General features: G+C 35.4%; 3 protein-coding genes across 4 annotated transcripts; 2 read left to right on the top strand and 1 right to left on the bottom strand.

Moving 5' to 3' along the window:
• The first annotated feature begins 553 nt into the window (after nucleotides 1-553).
• Nucleotides 554-13,382, top strand: itih2 (inter-alpha-trypsin inhibitor heavy chain 2). Its single transcript, XM_056748077.1, has 20 exons — nucleotides 554-755; nucleotides 849-890; nucleotides 1,938-1,976; nucleotides 2,571-2,743; nucleotides 2,825-2,929; nucleotides 3,722-3,884; nucleotides 3,981-4,217; nucleotides 4,458-4,574; nucleotides 4,824-4,992; nucleotides 5,074-5,199; nucleotides 6,080-6,261; nucleotides 6,784-6,969; nucleotides 7,240-7,379; nucleotides 8,756-8,934; nucleotides 9,167-9,310; nucleotides 9,606-9,719; nucleotides 9,818-10,016; nucleotides 10,743-10,915; nucleotides 11,758-11,869; nucleotides 12,866-13,382. The coding sequence occupies exons 1-20, from the start codon at nucleotides 663-665 to the stop codon at nucleotides 13,011-13,013; spliced, it is 2,841 nt and encodes a 946-aa protein (XP_056604055.1). The 5' UTR covers nucleotides 554-662; the 3' UTR covers nucleotides 13,014-13,382.
• Nucleotides 13,383-13,402: 20 nt separating this feature from the next.
• On the bottom strand, nucleotides 13,403-16,936 carry kin (Kin17 DNA and RNA binding protein). Its single transcript, XM_056748078.1, has 11 exons — nucleotides 16,731-16,936; nucleotides 16,528-16,622; nucleotides 16,408-16,451; nucleotides 16,195-16,317; nucleotides 15,926-16,110; nucleotides 15,612-15,706; nucleotides 15,338-15,455; nucleotides 14,139-14,258; nucleotides 13,942-14,041; nucleotides 13,693-13,793; nucleotides 13,403-13,542 (listed from the first exon to the last, which is right to left on the bottom strand). The coding sequence occupies exons 1-11, from the start codon at nucleotides 16,842-16,844 to the stop codon at nucleotides 13,480-13,482; spliced, it is 1,158 nt and encodes a 385-aa protein (XP_056604056.1). The 5' UTR covers nucleotides 16,845-16,936; the 3' UTR covers nucleotides 13,403-13,479.
• Nucleotides 16,937-17,019: 83 nt separating this feature from the next.
• atp5f1c (ATP synthase F1 subunit gamma) lies at nucleotides 17,020-21,202 on the top strand. 2 transcript variants are annotated; one of them, XM_056748374.1, is made up of 9 exons: nucleotides 17,020-17,115; nucleotides 17,576-17,610; nucleotides 17,695-17,826; nucleotides 17,909-18,113; nucleotides 18,192-18,335; nucleotides 18,433-18,497; nucleotides 19,532-19,687; nucleotides 19,957-20,053; nucleotides 21,067-21,202. In XM_056748374.1, the coding sequence occupies exons 1-9, from the start codon at nucleotides 17,075-17,077 to the stop codon at nucleotides 21,068-21,070; spliced, it is 879 nt and encodes a 292-aa protein (XP_056604352.1). In that variant the 5' UTR covers nucleotides 17,020-17,074; the 3' UTR covers nucleotides 21,071-21,202. The 2 variants fall into 2 exon arrangements, with proteins under 2 accessions (XP_056604352.1, XP_056604353.1); XM_056748375.1 differs by lacking the exon at nucleotides 21,067-21,202 and having other exon boundaries at nucleotides 17,038-17,115; nucleotides 19,957-20,057.
• Nucleotides 21,203-22,473: the final 1,271 nt, after the last annotated feature.

The raw sequence follows: 22,473 nt of genomic DNA, 5'->3' as shown, positions 1-22,473 counted from the left end.
CATTTGCCACTACAAAAAACCTTTTGTGATGCAAAATGATCTTCAAATGTAAAGGTTCTTTGTAGAACAATTGAACCAAAAATGATTATTCAATGGCTCATTTTTAAGAGGGGTCTAAAAAATGACGAACTTCGTACATAATTAATAAAAGATATAAAAAACAGCATAAAAAATGCTTTGCCTGCTGAGTTTGGTGATTTTTAAGAGACTCTAAGAGACAATGGAGGCATTTTTAAAAAGATAAGCACCTTTAATTAAATATGTGTTGAAAAATAATAAAACCCTTAGTATTCATAAACACATTAGGATTAAAGTCTGAAACGGAATGACATCTGTGGTTAAATTCAAAAACTTTTTCACCTTACATTTAAAAAATACAATAAATACATATTTATGGCAAAAGTGTTTTAGAAATGATTTTTTTACATCATTACTCATGAATGAAAAAATATGTTACTCCATTTCAGGTTTTGTGTTTGTTCATCAGCTGGTCAGGTTTCAAAGGTTCCTCTGTCTTTTTTTGTGGGGCACAACAAATATTGACGAGGCTCAGAGGTCTAAGAGACTACGAAGGCTGGTCCTTTAGCTTTAGTGAGCTAGTGTTTGCATGTGGATTGTGCTGGCCATTCTTTTTTATGCTGTGAAGACTCCTTTTTGGTGTCATGAAGCCTCCGGTTCTTTTTCTTTGCATCCTGCTCTTCTGTCAGAGCTGGGCTTTTGAGTTTGTCATTGATGGCGAGTGGGAAGATGAATTGGTAAGATTTGAAATTGAAAGTTTGGCTTTGCATGTATGTATAGCCGAAGACAGTTAGTTGAAAAGTGATGTTCTCTCTTTATCCATTTGTTAGTCAGGTCCTTTGGAGCAGTACCATCAGTCTGGGAGATACAGGGTAAGTTTTCAGAGGTTGTAAAATAAATTGATGCCTTTTGCAAACACTTTGTTTGGGAATCAGACTTGTGACCTTGGCATTGCTAGTGTCTCACACAAGCTGCAGGAACATGAGTCAACATCCATATATTATAAAGAATGTGTAAAAATGATTTAAGCAGTTGTTTATTTGAATACACAAAATAATGAATAACTTATTATAAATCTTTATTACTGTGCTTGTTTTTAAGAAGAAGCTGTTTTTGTGAGGATAAAATGTGATCAATGGGTCCCAGAGGCCTTGTTTGATTACCAATGATCAAAGTGATTGTGTCATACGTCATGCAACTGTTCTAGGAACTGTCCATGAGCAGAGTACACTTTGATGTATTTTTTAAACAACTAAGGCCTAAATCATGGTAGTTAACATATACTGTAAAAAAGGTAACATTTCGGAACCAGAAAATTTTGTGAAGTTAAATTACATTTTTTTTATGTTATATTAACCTACACCTGAAGTTGAATTTCTGTAATTTGACATGTTTTTATAGCATTTCAAAAATATGTGAAATGCTGTAAAAGTGAACACTAAAATTCCATAAAACAGTGTGGTATGTGGAAAATACTACTTTTTAAACCTTTAATCGTGTATACACATTGCATTACATCTTAAACAAATGATAATATTCGTTTTAGCCGTGTCATATGAGCTAGTACTTTGAAATTTCATTTTTATTTTCAATTTTTCATTTATTCATGAATATATCTTTTAATTTTTACATAAACATGCTAACTTTAACCGTCTGTCAGTTAATAAATTTTGTTAATGCAGAAATAAAAATAAAGAAGTGTTGATGCAGAAATTAATTTGGATTTTTGATTTATTCATATTAATATAACTATTATTATAAATTTACATTTTTGTTATTTTTGTAGTTAACTTCTGTTAGTTAATAGATTTTTTTTACCATATTGTTAATGCAGAAATAAACTTGCATTTTTTATTAAGTCATATTCATTATTATTATTATTATTATTAGTATTTTACATTTTTGTTCTTTTTGTGTAGAGGAACATTTTGACCACTGAAGAGGAAGAGGATTTCGAGGTATGCTCTCTATCTTGTTATTCCACTCTAATCTTATCTGGTAATCGATCGGCTTGTTTGAAGACACTACGGTTATTGACTTCCCCTTTGCTGGTGTTCTACTTCTATTTTTTCCAAGTACCCAATTACTTTAGGTACTTGGCTATTTGTCTTGTTGTAGTTCACAATTTATTTTGCAGTTTTTAAAAGAACTTTATTTTGACAGTGAAAAGATGTGCAATTTTGTGTCTGCTATTGTTTTTCCAAGGCACACATTTGATTTGACCTAAGTAATATACAGTACTTCAATGCTTCAATGCTTAACCCATTCTACAAATTGTGTTTTAATAATTGCTTGTTTCTGCTAAAAAATTTAACAAATTTCTTAATTTGCAGTTTTTGTTCCTGCGTGTGCAGACCTCAGCATGTTTTTAATATTCAGCAACATACTGTTAGTATGCTCATAGGCACAAGAAATATGAATTCAGCATGGACAATAAGCCTCCAGTCCAAACTTTTAGCATATACCATTTGCCACCGTCAAAACTGTTTATCGTCTAAATAACACATAAATGACTGATTTGTGTATTGAGCTCTATATGTAATGTCCTGTAGGCTATCCAGGGCAATGACATCACTGTTAAGAGTTATAAGGTCGAGAGCAGGATTACGTCACGATTCGTTCACACCACAGTCAAGAGCTCCGTTGTTAACTCGGGCCCAAATGCTCAGAGCATCGGCTTCAACGTACAGATCGCCAAACGGGCCTTTATTAACAACTTTACCATGTGAGAGCAATGACACACAGACATAAACAAATAAACACACAAAACACATGGACTGCTGTATGACCCGTGGCTGCTTTTCAGGAATGTAAACGGGATAACATTTGTTGGCTCGGTAAAGGAAAAGACAGTGGCGAGAAACCTTTATGCTCAAGCAAGAGCTCGCGGAAAAGCTGCTGGTATTGTCAGGTACCGCATTTATCAGATTCTTTCATGCATATATTAATGTCTAAAGCCAATTTGCTTATTCTGTAAAACTTTGCAGCCGGTTTGCCAGTAACTTACTGTAAATTTACTGTACAGTTTTGTTTTAAACATACTCGCCTAGTTTTTATATTTTTTAAACTAAATATCTTGTTTTGTAAATGTATTGTGAATTAAGAATTTTTACATATTTTTAGTAGAAAACAAGACAAAAATGTAGTGTTGCTGTGCTAATGCCAGTAATGAGGCAAGTCTATTCTTGCTCATTTTGCTTTAATTAAGATTCAATTAAAATTTAGCTGAAATTGAAAACAGTAGCCTACTAATAAGAAAGTAGTATTAAGTCGTAATTAAATCTACTTAAAGTTACTGGCAAACCTGATGGAAAATTACAGCAAAGTTTTACGGTCTACACTGTAAAAAAAATATTATTTTTACAGATTTTTCATGTACAATGACATACAATAACAAAGCGTCAATTACAGAAAAAAGAAAGCATGTTTTCAAGAAAAAGCTATCATTTTACAATAATAATTATTATTTTTACATTTTTAACGGTGTCCCAGCTGATTTTTTTCACAGAATTTTTTAAAAGTGTACATATTTTTAAGTTGACAGCTATATATCCAGAGAAGTGGTTTTAGAGATATACATATGTTTAGTATTTAGGTTTTATATTTTAAAATAATTTATTTTGTATATTCACATGTAATACTTATGTTATGTTTATCCCCATTATAATGTGCAATATACATGATATGCTTTTTTGTTTCTCAGGACTAACTCACAAGCGATGGAGACCTTCAAGACAGAGGTGCATGTTCCTCCGGGTAGCAAGGTGGAGTTTGAGCTTCACTATCAAGAAATGTTGCAGAGGAAACTGGGCTACTACACGCACACCTTGCACATCCAACCTGGACGCCTGGTGCCTGTGCTTCAAGTCAGTCTTACACACAAGCACAAAAACTAACATACATAAAGATGTGCATCACATGACCTCTAATATGTGCATTTGTGCATGTCCTTTTATTTCCAGGTTGATGTTTATATATATGAGCCCATTGGCATTAAGTCTGTCACAGCCCCTAACACGCTTGGAGAACAGTTTGCAGATTTGACCAAAATCACCCAGAGCAAAGACAAAGCTCATATAGTGTTCAAACCAACACTCCAACAGCAGCGCAAATGTGAGACCTGCACAGAGAGCGCTGTGGATGGGGTCTTCACCGTCATCTATGACGTTCAGAGAGAAAGCAATGCTGGAGAGCTGCAGGTGTGGAAAATATATGCTCACATTTACTTTCAACTGACGCACAAAAGCATAATTATAGGACTACTACTGAAGTACAATGCATTGTGGGATACAGTTTAGTTAGTAGTACTCAATGCACACGGAAAATTTACATCTGGCACAGTATAGATACTGCATTCTGCAAAACTAATATGAGTGTGATTGTAGGCACATAGACTTAAGAAATTATTGCTGATGAATGTTTCTTTCATCCCCTTTCAGGTGTCTGATGGTCATTTCATTCAATTCTTTGCACCGTCTGATCTCTCGCCTCTCCCCAAAAACATTATATTTGTCATTGATGTTAGTGGCAGCATGTGGGGATTGAAGATGAAACAGGTAAGGATGTGGTAACCTACTTTCACAAAGCAGGTACTGTATGTTTGTTAAGACCACTCTTGTGAATTGTACTTTCATTGTGAATTGTGGTTTTAATCGTAGAGAATAAAAATATTTGATTACTAATATTTGTTTATTCATCAATTTATTAGTGTATTATTTTATTTAAAATATATTAACATTTTATTACATTTATATTTAAATATATTTTATTATATTTAATTATGTTTCTCTCTCTTCCTATTTTAGACAGTTGAGGCAATGAAGTCCATTCTGGATGATCTATCAATGGATGACCACTTCAGTGTCATAGACTTTAATCACAACGTCCGCTGCTGGAGTGAAGATCTTGTCCCAGTTTCCTCCATTCAGGTGGATGAAGCCAAGAAGTACATCCAGAACATCAAACCTAATGGAGGTAAAAGGGGAACAGAGAGTCGACATATAAAAGTACGTGTTTGTGTGTTTTAGTGTGATTCTGAGTAACATTTAACCTAAGGTACAAACATCAATGAGGCTCTACTGCGAGCAGTGCAGATTCTTGTGAAAGCGTCCAGTCAGGGAGTGATCGAGCCCCGTTCTGTGTCTATGATCATTTTGGTATCTGATGGAGATCCTACAGTGGGTAAGAACATCATGCATGCATTTATTGATACAGTAGGTATAGTTTATGTGTAATAACTATTTCCCATATACTAAACAAAACATGTAAGATTTTTGCATTAAAATATCCAAAAACACTTTCACAGTGTTATATATTTTTGATTATGTATTAGCTTACATTATCTAAAATGTTTCAAAGAATGTTTGAATCCGTAAAAAATGTTAACCAGTGTAAGTGGGGAACACCACAGTATTATGGCAGCAGCTTTTAAGCTCGGCGTGAAAGCACAACTCTCTCACATTTCTCTCTCTCTCTCTTTCACAGAGAGTCTTTCTTTGTTGTGTCGGATAGAAAATAATATATTGGTCTTTACCAGTGTTAGGCAAATTACTCAGAAAAGTAATTAATTACTAGTTACTAAATATATATTCAATGGGGTAATTAGATTACTGTACAAATAACTCTGTCCAAAAAGTATTTAATTACTTATTTCTATATAGTAACCTTAATTAGTTAAGTGATTCAAGGATAGACATGAAACGGCTCTTTTAATTCATTCAAATAAATAATATAAAACTTAATTAAGTAGTATTATTAGCTGACGAAAGTATTACAAATGTGAGAATTATTCATTAAAGCACAGATTTTAAAGTTAAACTTTGAAATTTGATGTCAATTCCACTATTGCACAAACATATATTAAGTATTTATTTACATCAGAAGTAACGGTAATTAAATTACAGTAACTTATTACTTAGTAACCAGTTACACCCAACACTGGTATTTACTGAAGTATTGGATAACCGCAGTTTGTATTGGTAATGTGTTTGTTGTAAAGGTGTTATAAAAATAATTCTCTCTCTCTCTCTCTCTCTCTCTCTCTCTAACTATCTATCTTCAGGAGAAATAAAGTTGAGCAATATTCAGAAGAATGTGAAGCGCGTAATGAAGGAGGAGTTTTCTCTCTTCTCCCTTGGTATTGGCTTCGACGTGGACTTTGACTTCCTGGAGCGAATTGCCATGGACAATAGGGGCATCGCCCAGAGGATCTTTGCAAATCACGATGCATCAGAGCAATTAAAGGTACAGTGAGTCTAACACCTCCAAGTTAGCAACCCACAATAAATTTGACATGTAAATCTTGTGACTGTGACCAGCAAGGAGCAACATTATTGATTGTTTCCGTTTTGTTGCACTGACTAGCCCCGCCCACAATTACATCGCTTTATTTTCGAGGGGCAACCTTCCGATCTCTCTCGTGAAGCCAACATCGAAGTGACTGTAATTGCAATTCATTGACTTCCAAATGAGAGCAGAATCTCATTGAGCTCCATGTTAAACTTTTCAACAGAAAAAAACCCATTTACAATCCTGCTGACTGACTTGTGTAAACTGTTCTGTGTAACAGTTTAGGTTTTTTGCTTTCAATGAGGCAAAAATTACTTTCACTCTCAATAGTACAAAATTAAAGATTCTCAGTGCATTCCTTCCAAAAATACATAAACATTTTAGGATTAATAAGATCTTACATTTTTTTTCTAGACCTTCCTGTCTGTGAAATGTGTAAATTTGTGATTTGACATATATTTGTAATTCTCCGTCCAGGAATTCTACAGCCAGGTCTCCTCTCCTCTCCTCAGGTCCATCACTATCCACTTTCCAGAGAGTACCGTAAGTGACGTGACTCAGAACAGTTTCGACAAGTTCTTCAGCGGTTCAGAGGTGATAGTGGCTGGAAAACTTCAACCAACAGACCTCACAACTCTGCAAAGCTTCATCACCGCCTCTGCTGTGAGCGACATGTCCCTTTTTGTCTAGAAATGATATTAGATCCAGCATGAAGCCCGCTGAATAGATCAGCATACGTTGTGTTTTAGATGATAGCATGGCAGGCTTCTAAACTTAATAGTAAAACACTGCTGGTCCACCAACACAAGCGTGGATCCAGCCTGAGAACTCTATAAAAGGCTGGGCTATTATTATTAATTCAATTGGTACAAATCTCATTAGTCTGTAAAGAAATTAATGACACCTTTAATTAGAATTAAATTTCTCTTCTAGGCCAACATGGACCTTAACATCCAGACTGAGGCAGATATCAAGAAGTTGGACTCAGAGCTTAACTCACAACAGCATTCCTTCCCCGGCTTTGCCCGACAAATGTGGGCTTACATCACTGTCAATCAACTACTAGCCGAACGGTAAATATCTCAACTCTGTGTTCACTTACTGCCTCTGTTTTGAATCTAGATTCAACTATGAGGTTGAGGTTAGGTATCGGAGGTTAGGTATCGGATCGGAATAAAACAGAATAGGAATCGGATACTTGAAATAAAAAATCAATTCCTGTGTGCTTATATTGAGGACTGTGCATTTGTTAACTTTTGATCTGCTGATATCTTAATAAAAGCCCTTATGAAATTATCCATATTTTACAAAAATACTTTCATTTTAGTTAACCATGATGAAGTCAATCTATGGTAATACAAATTATTACACGGCTCGTTGAAATGCTTGATTTTCATTGGCCAGCCTCGACATTTGCAGGTTCGTTATTCCGAGATAACAACCTCTCAAAACTAATAACACATGGTAAGCCGAATATAGCAAATCATTTTGAAAGTTTTTTTAGAATTTAACTATAAATATGTTTTTTAATAACATGTACGATATTATATTTGCAAATAATTCAACCAAATTGCCTTTTTTTGAGACATTTGAAGATCGTTAAATTTAAAACTGAAAGTAAATGGCTTTTCCTCACGGAAGGTCGGCCTTTGATAAAAATGAGCTAATAAATGATTTAACATTCACATTTCATGTCCAGATTTTTCTCATGTGGCAAGTAGCCGTGTCATAAGCCAACTTTTATCGCGAAATATTTCTGCGATCACAACCGTAATAAATCTGACAAAACATAGTTGGAATGTGTGTACACAAAACAGTGCTCATAAATATACATATATATTGGCAAACCAGTCAATAAGCAGGCTAAATGACCATAGGTTGATACCTAAATGTTTGACTTCAACCATGGTATCTATAGAATCGAAATCGATAGCAGAATCAGAATCGCTAAAATTCAAAGAGACCCAACCGAATCATAACGCATGAATTATTCTATACTTTATTTTCCATATATACTGTTTGTGCTTATCATATCCGTCTCTTAAAGGAGTAGCTTAATGTGACTGAAAATCTTTAATTTGTCGAGTTTGGAATGCGACAGTGTAGGAAATGTCGTGTATTTCAACTTAAAAACTAGTTAAAAAATAGATTTTACAAGACATTGGAACTTAAACTAGATCAAATAAATCAAGTTGTATTTCATATAACTTAATTTTATAAGTAATGCGAATAACAACTAGATTGTTTATGGCAATTTAAAATAATTGAACTTCAAATGACTTATAAGCCGGTTTGATTTATGTTAAAAACTTTTGAAATACAGTTTTTAAGTAGAAACGTTTACAGTAGGGTAAATAATAAAACTTAATTTTGCCCAAAACCGTTTCTTTAAGTTTACTTATAGAGAAGCAAATTGGCTTGAAAACAGTATGGAAATCCCTTTGTGCAGCTCTCTAGCTCCTTCTGCAAATAAGAAGCGTAAGATTACCCAGCGGATCTTGGCATTGGCTGTAGAGCATCAGTTCGTGACCCCTCTGACTGCCATGCTGGTGGAGAGTCAGGACCAGGAGACGGTAGAGCGTCTCATCGCTGACTCACCCAAAGACTCCAAACAGGGCTGCTGCTCCGGTAACCAATACAAAGGGTTTCACCTTTCATATGCAACTTTTATATTATAACAAAACCTCTCCTGAAAACTGTACTCTTTTCTATTATAACACAAGGATTACTGTCATTAGAAAAAACTAAACCGGTATGGCCATTTATATATAATGTATCCCTGCTTTTAGGTGTCAGTAATAGTTCTGTATGATCAGTGTGACAAGACTCAGAAACTAAAAGTCTTTCTCCTTCTCTTAAGGTACTACTTCTTTATCCGGACAATTGCCACTAACCAACGTAGTTTACACTAACCCTCCATGGGTTATGCCTACAGCCCCTTCTACCCCCAATGAGGCAGCCGGAGAACAAGTTCTCAGTGTCATTCCACCTGTGATCACTTCAGGTAATGCAACATAGACCATCAAACCATAGAAAACTGAATTTCCACTGAATCCACATTCTGATAATTCTGTGATCATTTTGATAATTCACTACTCAACATGAAATCAAGCAATTATTCTCCAATTTCTTGACTTATGGTATGCATAAGCTTTATTACTAGTGCATTTAGATAAAAAAATGTCTTTAATCAAAATGAGTCTGTAAAGTAACCTGAAATGTTATGTTTCAAAACAAAGATGGAGGAAAAAGTTACAGATTGTACTTTAAAAATAATTATATATTTATTTTATATATAGTCGACAATGACCCTCACTTCATTATTCACTTGCCCAAAACCAACATGGATATCTGCTTCAACATTGACTCCAAACCTGGGCACATCCTGAACTTGCTATCGGATACTGGAAAGGGTAACTGCTCTAGACACATTGCCAAACAGTTCTTAAACGGATACCGTTATGTTATTTCTGTTTCATATGTGCTTTCTTTTTTCTTATACCTCACACAGGATTTACAATCAATGGTCAGCTGGTGGGGTCTAAGAAGATAAAGAACAACAAAATAAACACATACTTCGGTACCATCTCCATATACTCCAAAACAGACGGTGTGCAGGTCATAATAGGAACTGACAGGATTGAGCTAATGGAAGGCATGAATAATCACTCTTTCTCTTGGGGAGCAACAGTGGAACTGATGCTAAACAGGTATCAGAGGCCTAATCTCAATCTTTTGACTGTTGGCTTGAAGACTAGTCTCTTGTAAGCCCAGTTCAGTGTTGGTGGTGGAAATTGGAATAGTTGATGATACTAGATTATTAGTCCAGTGAAGAAAAATCATTGTAGTGTCCAAAAGGAGGTCAAGTTCTAGCCCTCAGACGGTCAGTTTCTTAGTGAAACTTAATATTCTGAATATTTATACATCATCTGAAAGCTGAATAAATAAGCTTTGTTAGGATAGGAAAAAATATTTGGCCGAGATAGAACTATTTGAAAATTATTTGATATCAAGGCTCTATTTGCTATCCTCTATAATGATGTTGTGGAGAATAAATGAACCTGAAAGCAGAAATTTTAAGGTTTACACTGATGCCAATCTTGAGTGTGTAATTCACAAAAAGTGAGCCGCGAGTTAAGTTTGTAGACGTGTTTTGGCCATTTTTGTTCATATTTATGGAAAGAAAGTTTACAAAACATATTTATGAAACATGTTCTTTACTTAATATCCAAATGATATTTGGCAGAAAAGAAAAATCTTTAATTTTGACCCATACAATGTTTTGTTGGCTTGTGCTACAAATGTACCAGTGCTACCTTTGACTGGTTTTGTGGTTCAGGGTCACATATATTCATGTTTCTTGAGTAGTTAATTTTTTTTATTTAATATGATTTTTTAAATACAGTATAAATTATATGCAAACCTTTCCTTGTCAGAATGAAGGTTGCCATAGTGAAAGAGCAACAGGTTACTGTGACGATTGGTGAAGATATTTCAGTGATGGTTTTGTTGCATCGGGTGTGGAAGAAGCATCCTGTGCAAGTGGACTTCTTGGGCTTTTACATCCCAAATGAGAACGAATACTCCTCGCAAGTTCACGGTCTCATCGGTGCGTCATTCAACATTCACATGTCTACAACTACGAAATGCCTAATATTAATGTATTGTAACGAATACAGCAAACATAACACAACATAACATACATTTTATAATCCTCTCAGTACTTTTTGTAATATCTATAATACAATTTTAATATTTGTTCTATATTATTAAAACCATGTTTGTTGTATTTTACTGTTTATGTGTTACTGTTACCCAATTTCTTGCCAAATTCCCATTCATTCTTAGTGCATTACTGTTAATGTATCAATTCTTACAACCAAGTTAAAGGGACGGTTCAGCCAAACTCTCACAAATTATATTCTTGTTTACTCACACTCAAATGTCTTTGTTCTGCTCAACAAAAACTGAGATATATGGAACGTTTATAACCAAACAGATCTGGTGCACCATTGACTGCTATAGTAGGAAAAATACAATGGTAGTCAAAAGTTGCCTCAGAACTGTTTGCTTTCCTACATTCTTCAAGATAGCTTATTTTTTACTCGACAGAACAAAACATTTTTAAAGCAATTTTTCCTATTATGGTAGTCAAGGGTGCCCAGAACTGTTCGGTTACAAACATTCTTCCATCTATCTCCCTTTGTGTTCAGCAGAACAAAGAAATGTTTGATTTGGAACAACTTGAGGGTGAATAAATTAAGACAGAATTTTCATTTTTGGGTGAAATATCCCTTTAAATTATTATGTGATTATCAACAGAATTGATTGAAGTTTGGACAGAATTCCCAAAGAAACAAGTCAAAAGTTATACAAGAGGTCCTTAACTCTATGTGCTAAGTAATTAATTTGTAAATAATGTTATAAAATGGTCTTTTTGTGTCCTTACAGGTCAGTTCACACAGGAACCAGAGGTGAAAGTCTATGCCGTGCACGAGGGAGCAGATCCCAAAAAGAAAGAGGCTATAATGGAGGTGAAAGGCAACAAACTGGCTGTCACAAGGTACATCTTTTAGTACCGGACAAACATTATTCTTGATTTTTACTGTCATTGAAGAGTGATCCTCAAAAATGTCAATTCTTTAACATAATCTTAAAAAAACAAGAAGCTTAATTGTGCATAATTGTGTTTTCAATTATTTTCATGACAGATAATAATAGCATAAACGTTACTATCATGATGTATTAAGACTTTCTCAGTAAAAATGTTCTTCAATAAAAAATGTCTTCAATAAGGTTCCAGTTGTTAACATGAAAAAACAATACTTCTTTTATTAATCTTAGTTAATGTTCACAAAATTGTGAAAAATAAAAAAAATCTTTGAAACGGATTCAGAATTAAAAAAAGCTTCCCAAACAGGTTGGAGTGCTGGTGAATTGTAATACCAGAAATACTACATCATACATCCAACTTGCTTTTTAACAAGTTGAGCATGAGAAGCCAGTAGTTTAACAATGTGAAGAAGTCAGAACGAATGACACCCGATCTTTACGTATAAAATTGTATTACCTCCTCACCTAACTTATCTTTACTAGGCTTATAATAAAAATGTTGGGTGTGATTTTGCAGGAAACAACAGTTTGACGTCATTTGACTTCAATCCACGTTAATTACTTATGGAAAGTAACCTGCAATTTTAGCTTTTAAACAGAGATAAAGATATAGAGCCAAAAGTGACAGAATTTAATTTACTACAACTTTCTTATCAAAATCATATATTATATTTATTAATATTTGAAGTAGCAATAATAGTATTAATTAATGTACAGTGAAATAAGAACAAACAATTTCATTGATAGGTACTAACATTACAAATATATTGCTTATTATTAGAAAACGTTACTTTATATAAATTTTTATTATTTTCGCATATTATAGTAAAACTATCCTTATGTTGAGATCTTAACAAGTTCTCCTTTTATAAACCTCTTATGCTCTTGTCATCCAGTGTATTTATTTCTGTTGCATTTTAAAATGTATAAATATTTTTCTTTACAGAGGTTGGCAGAAGGACTACAGACGTGACAGGAAACGAGGTTCAGATGTCTTCTGCTGGTTTGTCCACAACAATGGGAAAGGTTTCATTGATGGGAGTTACACCAGCTATATCCTCCCTCGGCTTGACAGCTTTCTGCCCTCTCTCTAAAACAATGTGTTAGAATGACTGCTAAGAGAGGAACAGTCTGACCAATAGAAATCTGTTATTTTATACAAGCCAAAATTTTATTTTATTCATGCCTTGTAATGAAACTTGCCAAGAAGGTTTTGAAAAAATCTTTGTTTTTAATACTAGAAGAAAATATATACAAAATATCAGAATATGGGGCTGTACATCAAACAATCATCTAATAATGACGTAAATTGATCTTGAACATATCAATGTATTGTTACCTATACATGAATTGGTCATTTATAATCTATAAATTTAATTATCATATGCAACCATTTTCAAAAGACATCCAAGCATAAAATAAGCACAATAAAATGGTCAATTTGCTCCATTATGTAAATTAAATGATCATGTCTTTGAGTCTTTATTATGTACATGCAAAATTATTAATATCTAGATTACGCTTAGACACAGTAGAGTCGCTCTGGCATGAAGATGACCATCAAGCCAGTTTAGAAAAGTCCTCATATGCAATCCTCTCCACTGTCTTTCCTTTCATCCGACCCTGAAGGAGGAAAAACACCACACTGTCAATTATCATGGATGCGCTGGTATTTTCTAAGCAATTACAAAGTATATTGTCGCTTATATTTAGTTCAGAAAAATATTCAGTATTTGGAAAGTCATTTCATGATAACATTCTGTGTGAACGAACCGAGTCTAATACGAGTGTTGCAGAGAATTTGTGCTCGTCTATGCCTTCCAGGATGGCCTCTGTATCTTTATATTGACCGTTTAGGATCAAAACTCGCTTGCCTGTGACATAGAGAGTAAAAGAGAGATTACATTGAGTGAGAACCACAGACATTAAAAAGTTCACACAACAGAGATACAACAGTTAATAGTAAGACAAATGAACAAAAAAATCATATCAAATACATATTTAAACATAGTAATGTGTTACCAGGTGCTGGAATGACCGTTTCCACATGACTTTGGTCCAGTTTGAGTTTGTCTCCAGAGTCGATCATCTTCACCATGGCAGTGTACCTATTCTGCACCTCCTGTAAAATCATACACATACACAATATCGCTGTCAGAAATGTAAAACCAGGCGAACATATAGCCATGCAATGGTCCATTAATCCTTGTTTCACGTACTCGAATGATGGCTTTCTTCTTAAAATACTTCTCTCCTAGTCTTTTTGTTACCACTTTTACTACGATGTTTGGTCGAATCCAGTGATCCGACTGGACAGATTTTTTCTTCTGCTCCTCCATCTGAAATTCAAACAAATAGAAAGTTGCCAATTGCAAAACCATTGTTTATCAGATTTAAACCGGAGGTAACATGCGATTTCATTCCAGGCCTCTAGACTCACTGGTCGCACTGGTGCGGCTCACTTTCTCAGTTGGTCACAGCCCTTGCAATTTGGTCGCACCCTTTTTTTATGGAAATCATAATGACCTTGAATTATGACCTCAGTTGATGAATCGTTCTACCAATTTGTCTTTTAAAATAGACGGCTATAGGCCGCTTCCTATTTGTTCTTTAACACTTGCGAGAGCAATAAATCCGGACATTAGTGGACATTGACGCGCTGTTTGTTTTTCACAGCTGTTAGGACATCCCAAAAGATATAAGTTAACACGGAAAACACTTCACTGGATAGGATTTTTCCTTAATGTCAGCTGCATTGTCAGGAAAGAATAGACGACATGTTTTTGAGCACATTTACACCCAGCTGTATTACAGGTAACAATATTCTCTGACTGCACCACGTGAAACATGTATTCTGTCTTCCGACCTTGCTTTTGATTGAAGTGTGAGGGAGAGAGAAAGTTCAGAAACTGTTGTGTTCAACTTCATTAAGCGCTACGCAGCAGAACGATCGAAATATGACATCAATGTTTCCTGAGAGCGTTTTATAAGCATATGGAGCAGTCTCTCCCGCAATGCTTTTAATACACACTATAGTTTGGAGACAGAGGGAGTGCCGCTTCAAGCTATGTTTGTTTGCTCACTGCATTTAGGTGAGGAATGTTATAAAAACGGTCGTTTAACTCTAGATTTGGAGATCGTGAATCAGTTATGCAGGGATAATGCAATGATCTGTGTGCTCTTGCTGTAGTTCCGCAATCCCTGCACACCTCCAGGAGCTCGTCTTTTTTTCCAGAAATAATCATACAGCTGTATCGGTCAGAGTAAATACTCTGTAAATAGGCACTCAAGATTAATATGAGATTTGCAGAAACTGCGTGTTACCTCCTCTTTAAGTGATATACAAGTTATACAGATTCATTCTGCTCTTACAAAATCAATGCAACAATTTACCAGGAGAAAAGGAATGGAAACATACCTCTATTATCTCCTCGAGGGCAGATTTCTTCTTCTTGTCTTTGGAGTCTGAACTGTGAGAGGACTCTTTCCTTTTAACTGAGGTGGTCCCTTTGAGGCCGCTACTTCCCAGACTTATACTATGCGAAGGAAACACAGGGTTATAATCACATATCTAAACTCAGGGAAGACAACCAGTGTTTGTGTAGTCAAAAATACATAGTTTCAAACACAAATAGTCGGTTTTTAAACAGATTTCAAACTCAAAGAGAAGCTGATACCATAATTCATGATACCTTGTTTTGGAAGGCCCAGCTGCTGCATTGTCCAGGTTGAAAGCAATTTTCTCATCTTCATTCATCCTCTTCAGTTCGGTATATACTGGCTCCTCCTGTAGAAACATGGAAATTGAAATGTGTCTACATTAAGGCATATTGCCAGCTTTGAAAATTAATGACATAAGTTATGAAGGATGACCTTTGCCCAGAGAAGGTCTCATGTTAAAATGTACTGTATGTTTGGCATTTTGTTATTGTTACCGCATAAACTGCACAACTATAAAATATACCTGATTTTTTTATTTTTTAAGACCAGGCACATTCCCACCCACCTCCGGCTCTTTGCCCTCTCGGCCGCGGCGCACTTGTTCTTCGATGAACTTCGCACTGCGTTCTACATCGTCCAAATCTTGTTTCTTCTTCCTCTCCAGCTCTTCCTGCCTACGTATCGTTTCCGGATCACGATCAATCCACTGGATGTACCAGCCTTTGGGTGTCTCATCTACTTTGCAGAAACCTACACAGCAAAATAACACAAATGAAACACTGTTGTGGATGATACTGATCTAAACGAATTGGTTCTGTATCATAGCATCCTTGCCTTCTTTCCCAAGCCATTTGGTGAATTCAGTGAGGGTTTCCCACTGTGTGGAGTTCATGTGGATATGTTCCCGATGGCTGATATACTCATTGTAGATAATGTTATTATGAACTCGTTTGGTTCCTGCAGAAGTAAACACAGAGTCTCACCAAATGAACAACAAGTACTGTCTGTAATGCATGATGAGTCAGAATTGCGATGATTTAATCTTACCAAAACGTCTTCTGAGCAGCTCTAAGAACTCGCTTTTGAACTCTCTGTAAAGCAAAGGGACATAGATTGTAATCATTTACTTTCTATTTAAATATATACATATATCCGACGTGTACTTACTGTGAGAAGTAGCTCATGAACTGGTTGGGATTCTCTGAAGCTAACAATAGCTGTCTCTGATGAGACTCGGACATACAGTGACATTTAAACCCGTTCTGTAGTAAAGGGATAATGTAAAGTACAGTTATTACACTAATAAAAAACATGTAAGTCAATATAGATCAAAAGAAGGCGAGAATAATACACGTTCAACACAAACTTACTTCATCTCGACACTGTTTCTGACACATCTGACAATACCAGCGCAGTTTTTGCAAGCCTTTAGCTTTGATTCTGTTCCCGATCGCCTTCGGGGTTAAAAATTCCGCCTTTCCCATTTTAAACTAAATATTCCACCAGAACACAACACTTGATGAGACTTTTCAAGCGTCCACAAAGCGAACACGCTTCCTTGCTTGTGACGTGTACCACTCGCTTCCCCAAAACGCTTTTTGCGTCACAGATTCGTGTGTATCTGTGATATCGCGAGACTTGTGAAGAAACCGCGTTCTTTTCGCTTTATTTGCGCTTGCGCAGACCGGCTGCTCTGACCTTCATTCAAGTGAACATGTTCGCAAGGACCAGCGCGGCGGTGTTCCTTCCACAATGGTATATATTTATTTAATTTAACAACATAACTTGCATAAGTGTTCGTTGTTACAGTGTTATTAAACCTTATAAAGCTGTAATGTGTCAGTTGGATAATTTAATACAGGATAAATAGAGCAAGGACGTGATGACGTGCTTTAGGCCTCAGTCTGCCTCAGTCAAATCGAATGACAGCGCACGACGGATAGAGTTTATGATTAATATAAAGTTATTATATTGTTGAGGACTGTGCTTGAATGATTTGTGTATGCTGTGTTATGTGCAACATGAACCGTTTGTTTGGTAGTTGACTACATAGTCGTGTGACGACATGAATGACAACGTTATTCTTGAGATTATTCCCTACAGTCGGTGTTATATTTTGAATTGAACAACATTTATTTGCTTTCGGTTTAATTTATAGATTTTTGCATATGCATTATGTTTATTGCTGTGTACTAAACCTTTAAATCTTTTGCAGTGGGCAGGTCAGGAACATGGCAACCTTGAAGGACAGTAAGTAAAGTTTTTGCAAAGCATTTTAAATGTCAACTGATTGCGATTGTTATATTAATTTAAATCTCCTTTTTTTATCTTCAGTCACCATTCGGTTGAAGTCCATCAAGAACATTCAGAAGATCACCAAATCCATGAAGATGGTGGCAGCAGCTAAATATGCTAGAGCTGATAGGGCCCTGAAGCCAGCCCGCGTCTATGGCAGCAGTGCCATGGGTATGACAATTCAAATGAATCGTATCCGTGGCTGTTTGTAATGCACAATCATTTGAAATGCACTTTGATGTTTGTTTTCTAGCTCTCTATGAGAAGGCTGAGATCAAGGTTTCAGAAGACAAGAATAAACATCTGATCATTGGCGTGTCTTCTGACCGTGGGCTCTGTGGTGCCGTCCACAGCAACGTGGCCAAGGCCATTAGGAGCGAAATCGCCAAGCTCTCTAAAGCTGGTAAAGAGGTTATGGTCGTAAATGTGGGTGACAAACTCCGAGGTCTGCTTTACAGGTACTTTTATTGCTTGTCTGACAATATTATATTTTTTAGTTTTCAAATAGTAAGTTTGTTCTTCCTGTGAATTCACAGGACCCATGGAAATCACATCCTGATCAACTGTAAAGAGGTGGGCCGCAAACCTCCCACTTTCACTGATGCTTCCATCATTGCCACAGAGGTTCTTGACTCTGGCTATGAGTTCGACCAGGGAAGAATTGTATTCAACAGATTCAGGTCCGTGCACATCCTGTTATGTATCAATTCAGAATCATGATCAAATCAGAGTTTTTTTTTTTTTTACTTAATTTTTTTTATTGTGATTGGTGTTTAGGTCTGTGATTTCATACAAGACCGATGAGAAACCTCTTTTTTCCGTGGACTCTGTTGCAAGCTCAGGTATTTTTGATAGTTTTTTGTGACTGGGTACATCACAATAGAGAAGTTAACCAAATGCATGTTAGTGTTAATTACAATGCATTACAATATCAAACTATATCAGTTTCATACATTTTGGTTTAGGCCAAGTGTTTCTTAAGTTATAGAAATAGTCATTAAAATGTAATTGCAACTTTGTCAGAAATAAAACTTGTCAGGATGACTTTAGACAGTCTGCTCGAAAAAAGGAATTGCTGGATTAACTAAATTGTAGTATGACACCCATTTTCACACAATTGAATTGGTTTATCTGAACCTAAACTGGGTGAATTGTATGGACAACTAAATCTTAAATTATTTTATTTAATTTCAGATAAATGTAACAGTTAAATGTGAATTCTTCAGCGGGACACAATTTTTTAAATAAACGTCTTTATTTTTACCTCATGTTATGTATTGTGCTAGCAGGGAGCACCAGCGGGTTTACTACATTTGGAGTTTATTAACTCAATGAGTAAAACTGGATTAATGTTAAAATGGCATCAATGTGCTCCTCCCCAACCAGAGCAACCTTTACTTTTCACCTCTATGGTAACCCCCCAAAAAATCACAGAAAACAGAAAATCTTCTGAATTGTAACATTACAGAACAGTTAACACTAACAGGTCTCCTTATCTGCCCAAAAACACAAATACATTAGCACTTTACTATAGCACAATACCATTTTAATATCTGAATGCTGGGAACTCAATCCACTGTGTAGTTAGGGTTAGTCAATGAAAATTATTCATGTTGTCCCAACACAAATGGACTAAGTAATGTCAAAGAGTTGCCTAACCCTACACATTGAAATTGTTCTCGAGGAAGAAACAAAACTAATGTGTTATATCAAACAATATTGATTAAGTAATACAAACAATCTTTAAAAATTCAGAGTTCTTTTCTATTTTATTCCTAAAGGTTTTATTGGAAAATTTGATGTAGCTCTGCGTTCAGATTTTGTTCAAATAACACAAAAATGGAATGAATTATGTTTTTTTTTCTTCTATGTGCAGAGAGCATGGGCATCTATGATGATATTGATGCTGATGTGTTGAGGAACTATCAGGAATTTTCTCTGGTCAACCTCATCTACTTTGGGTTGAAGGAGTCCACCACCAGTGAGCAGAGTGCCAGGATGACCGCTATGGACAGCGCTAGCAAGAATGCTTGTGAGTTGTCTTTCCATCTAGTTTCTTTGATCAGATTGGTGTTTCTGTGTGTCAGTTTCCACTTCTACCATATTAAACCTTTAGTGCAGTTGGCTGATAAATCTTTATTTCTTCTGTACAATGACAGCAACAACCATATAGTAACTATTTATCAAACATTTGATAAATAATACCAATTTTAAAACATTTTTAAGTAATATAGTTTTCAGTGAATTGTTTAATGACATTTGATTGCTTAATTGTGTTATCGTATGTTTCTTGTCCCTTAGCTGAGATGATTGACAAGCTGACCCTGACCTTTAACCGAACTCGCCAATCCGTCATTACCAAGGAGCTTATTGAGATCATTTCTGGAGCCGCTGCTCTGTAAGATGTCGCACTTCTTTTCCCCATTCTCTCTCTCCATCCCACGTGTGAAACATCCAAGATATAATTGTCCTACGAGACTTCCTACCCTTTCATTGTATTTATTTGTAGAAATGTCTATTGGCTAACTCTTTCTGATGAGCTTTATGGAAGCTTGTTTTCATCATTACATTTATAACATTTGTTTACTAAATGTTGACTAACCCACATCTTTCCCTCAACTAACCTTTCATAATATGCATGCATTCATCATTTTCAGGAATTGAAGCATGACGGAGGTAACATCCTATCGCAGCTGTAGGACATAGTGTGTGCTTGTAGAGTGTGGTGTGAAACATGGGCTTTTAGTTCCCTATTTGATATTTGTTGCATAAAATGGATTACTTTAGTGTTGCTTAGGTTTTGTTGGTGTGACTGTGAAGTCAATATGAAATCAAAACTGACACTCTTTATACGCCTCAAAACTCTTTGAGCCAAGAGCTTTATAATCTTTAAATCAAAATTGTATATCTTGCTTCACCTTAAAATGACTGTTTGAGAGACATCAATAAGTCCTCCCATTGGTAACTTTTCAGCTCCAACCACTTGTCAGAAAGAGACTTTTCATGATCCGATCCTTGGATATTAAGTCCTGCCCAACACGTTTATATTTGAATAGTCTGTATCACTCGGAGACATTGTAGAAGTAAAATAGGTTGTAAGTATGGTTTCATGTTGATTTGTTGTTGTTTTTTGATGGTGGAGGGTAGATTTATACCGGAAATATATATAATTTTCAAACATTTAGCCTTTGTCCAGTTTTGGAAGGCTGAATGTTATTTTGTTTGGTCAAACAAACTGCATATTTGATTGATGGCTCAGAAAACATTCAGTAAATAACTTAAAATGTGTGTGTGTAAAATCAAATTGATTGGTTTTACTAGCTTGTATCATACTATTCTTCATATATTAAACGCATCTTAAGTGTCATGTGCAAAATAATTTCTGATTGTATCTCTCTTTTTTTTTTACAGATAAGAAGCCCTTTTATCGGTTCCTCTTGGTTTTGGTGCACATGCCCTTCAATTACATGATCTGATGCAGAATTCATAAATATATATGTGCTTGTATTTGTACAATATCGGAGAAAATAAACCTCTTACAAAGAAACACCGTCTAATTGAGTACACGTCTCTCTATTTCTAATGTTCTGATCAGCTTTGATGTCCTCTAGAAAAAAAAAAGATGTTTCCAGACCCTTGGTTGTTTTTCATTTGAATTTAAGCTTTCTTTGAAGGCACTGTGTGCTTGGCTGTGCTCAGAGGTTATCAATACAAAGAGAATACTGGGTAAATCCGTCCTCTAAGCTCTGTCTAGCGTGTACACACTTTGCTTTAAACGCTATTCAGTTACTTCGAAATGATACTGATAAACCCAATTGACTCGACGGCATCCTTATTGTTCCCTCTTATAATTGCCAATCAAAACAAGTTTAGGCTGCTTGGTATCCATTTGAAACTCAAACCAGGCCAGCCACCACAGTATCGGATTAAATGCTTGAGCTGTGGTGTTGGGTGTCTATTCATGAAAGGGTGAATTTGGGGGTCACTGATTGTGGAAGAGGGTCTGATCTATTAAAGTAATGGACAAGTAGAAAAGTTTGACCATATGGGTCACTCTTGTATTATTTAATCAGCTGTCACTAGATATCTGATTCTGATGGTTATCATCTGAGAAGTAAAGCCCATAAACCATAGCCTTCTGCATTCTTTTCTGAAGACATTTTAGCATTGGGGTTGTTTTTTATACCGTAGGTCTTCTGCTTGGAATATAAGAAAATATTATTATCAATGCACAAACAAACTGTTATGCAGTGATATTTTATTTTTGAATATTAAAAAACTATTTTAATTAAACACACACCAATAAATAGTAGAGTGGTCACTATTTTTTTTAGGTGCTGTAATTTGCAATAAATAGGAAACGGTTACATACTTTTAATTTTTTGCTCATTCAGCACAAGATTTGACTACATGTTTTAGAACCTGTATTAGCAATAAAGCTATTTCAGAACTATAGTCTCTATTTCTATTTATGAAAAAGAAAATTGTTGGTTAATTTTAGATTTTAAAAATAACAAGTTTTTCATTTATGTATTAAATAATTATAATGTGCCCTATCCTAGGGACCTTTCAAAAATAATTTATTGCTATTTATAAAGAGAGAAAAAGTTTTGGTAGAGACCCATGTTTGCTTATGACACACTTTTTTGCGTTTTCCTCCTCAAATAGGGGAATAGTTTCTTTCTTCCCTTAAGACAGTCGTCTCTTGCCATCTCTAATCTCTACAAAGATTTAGCCTTTTGGGTCCATCTCTGATCGACTGTGTGCACACTGGCACACTCAGCTGTACCTTTGGGCACATTTGTCTCTCGTGTTTTG

This window comes from Triplophysa dalaica, chromosome 5, assembly GCF_015846415.1.
Source record: "Triplophysa dalaica isolate WHDGS20190420 chromosome 5, ASM1584641v1, whole genome shotgun sequence".
NCBI classification, from domain to species: Eukaryota; Metazoa; Chordata; class Actinopteri; order Cypriniformes; family Nemacheilidae; genus Triplophysa; species Triplophysa dalaica.
This window is presented reverse-complemented; position numbering and strand designations above follow the sequence as displayed.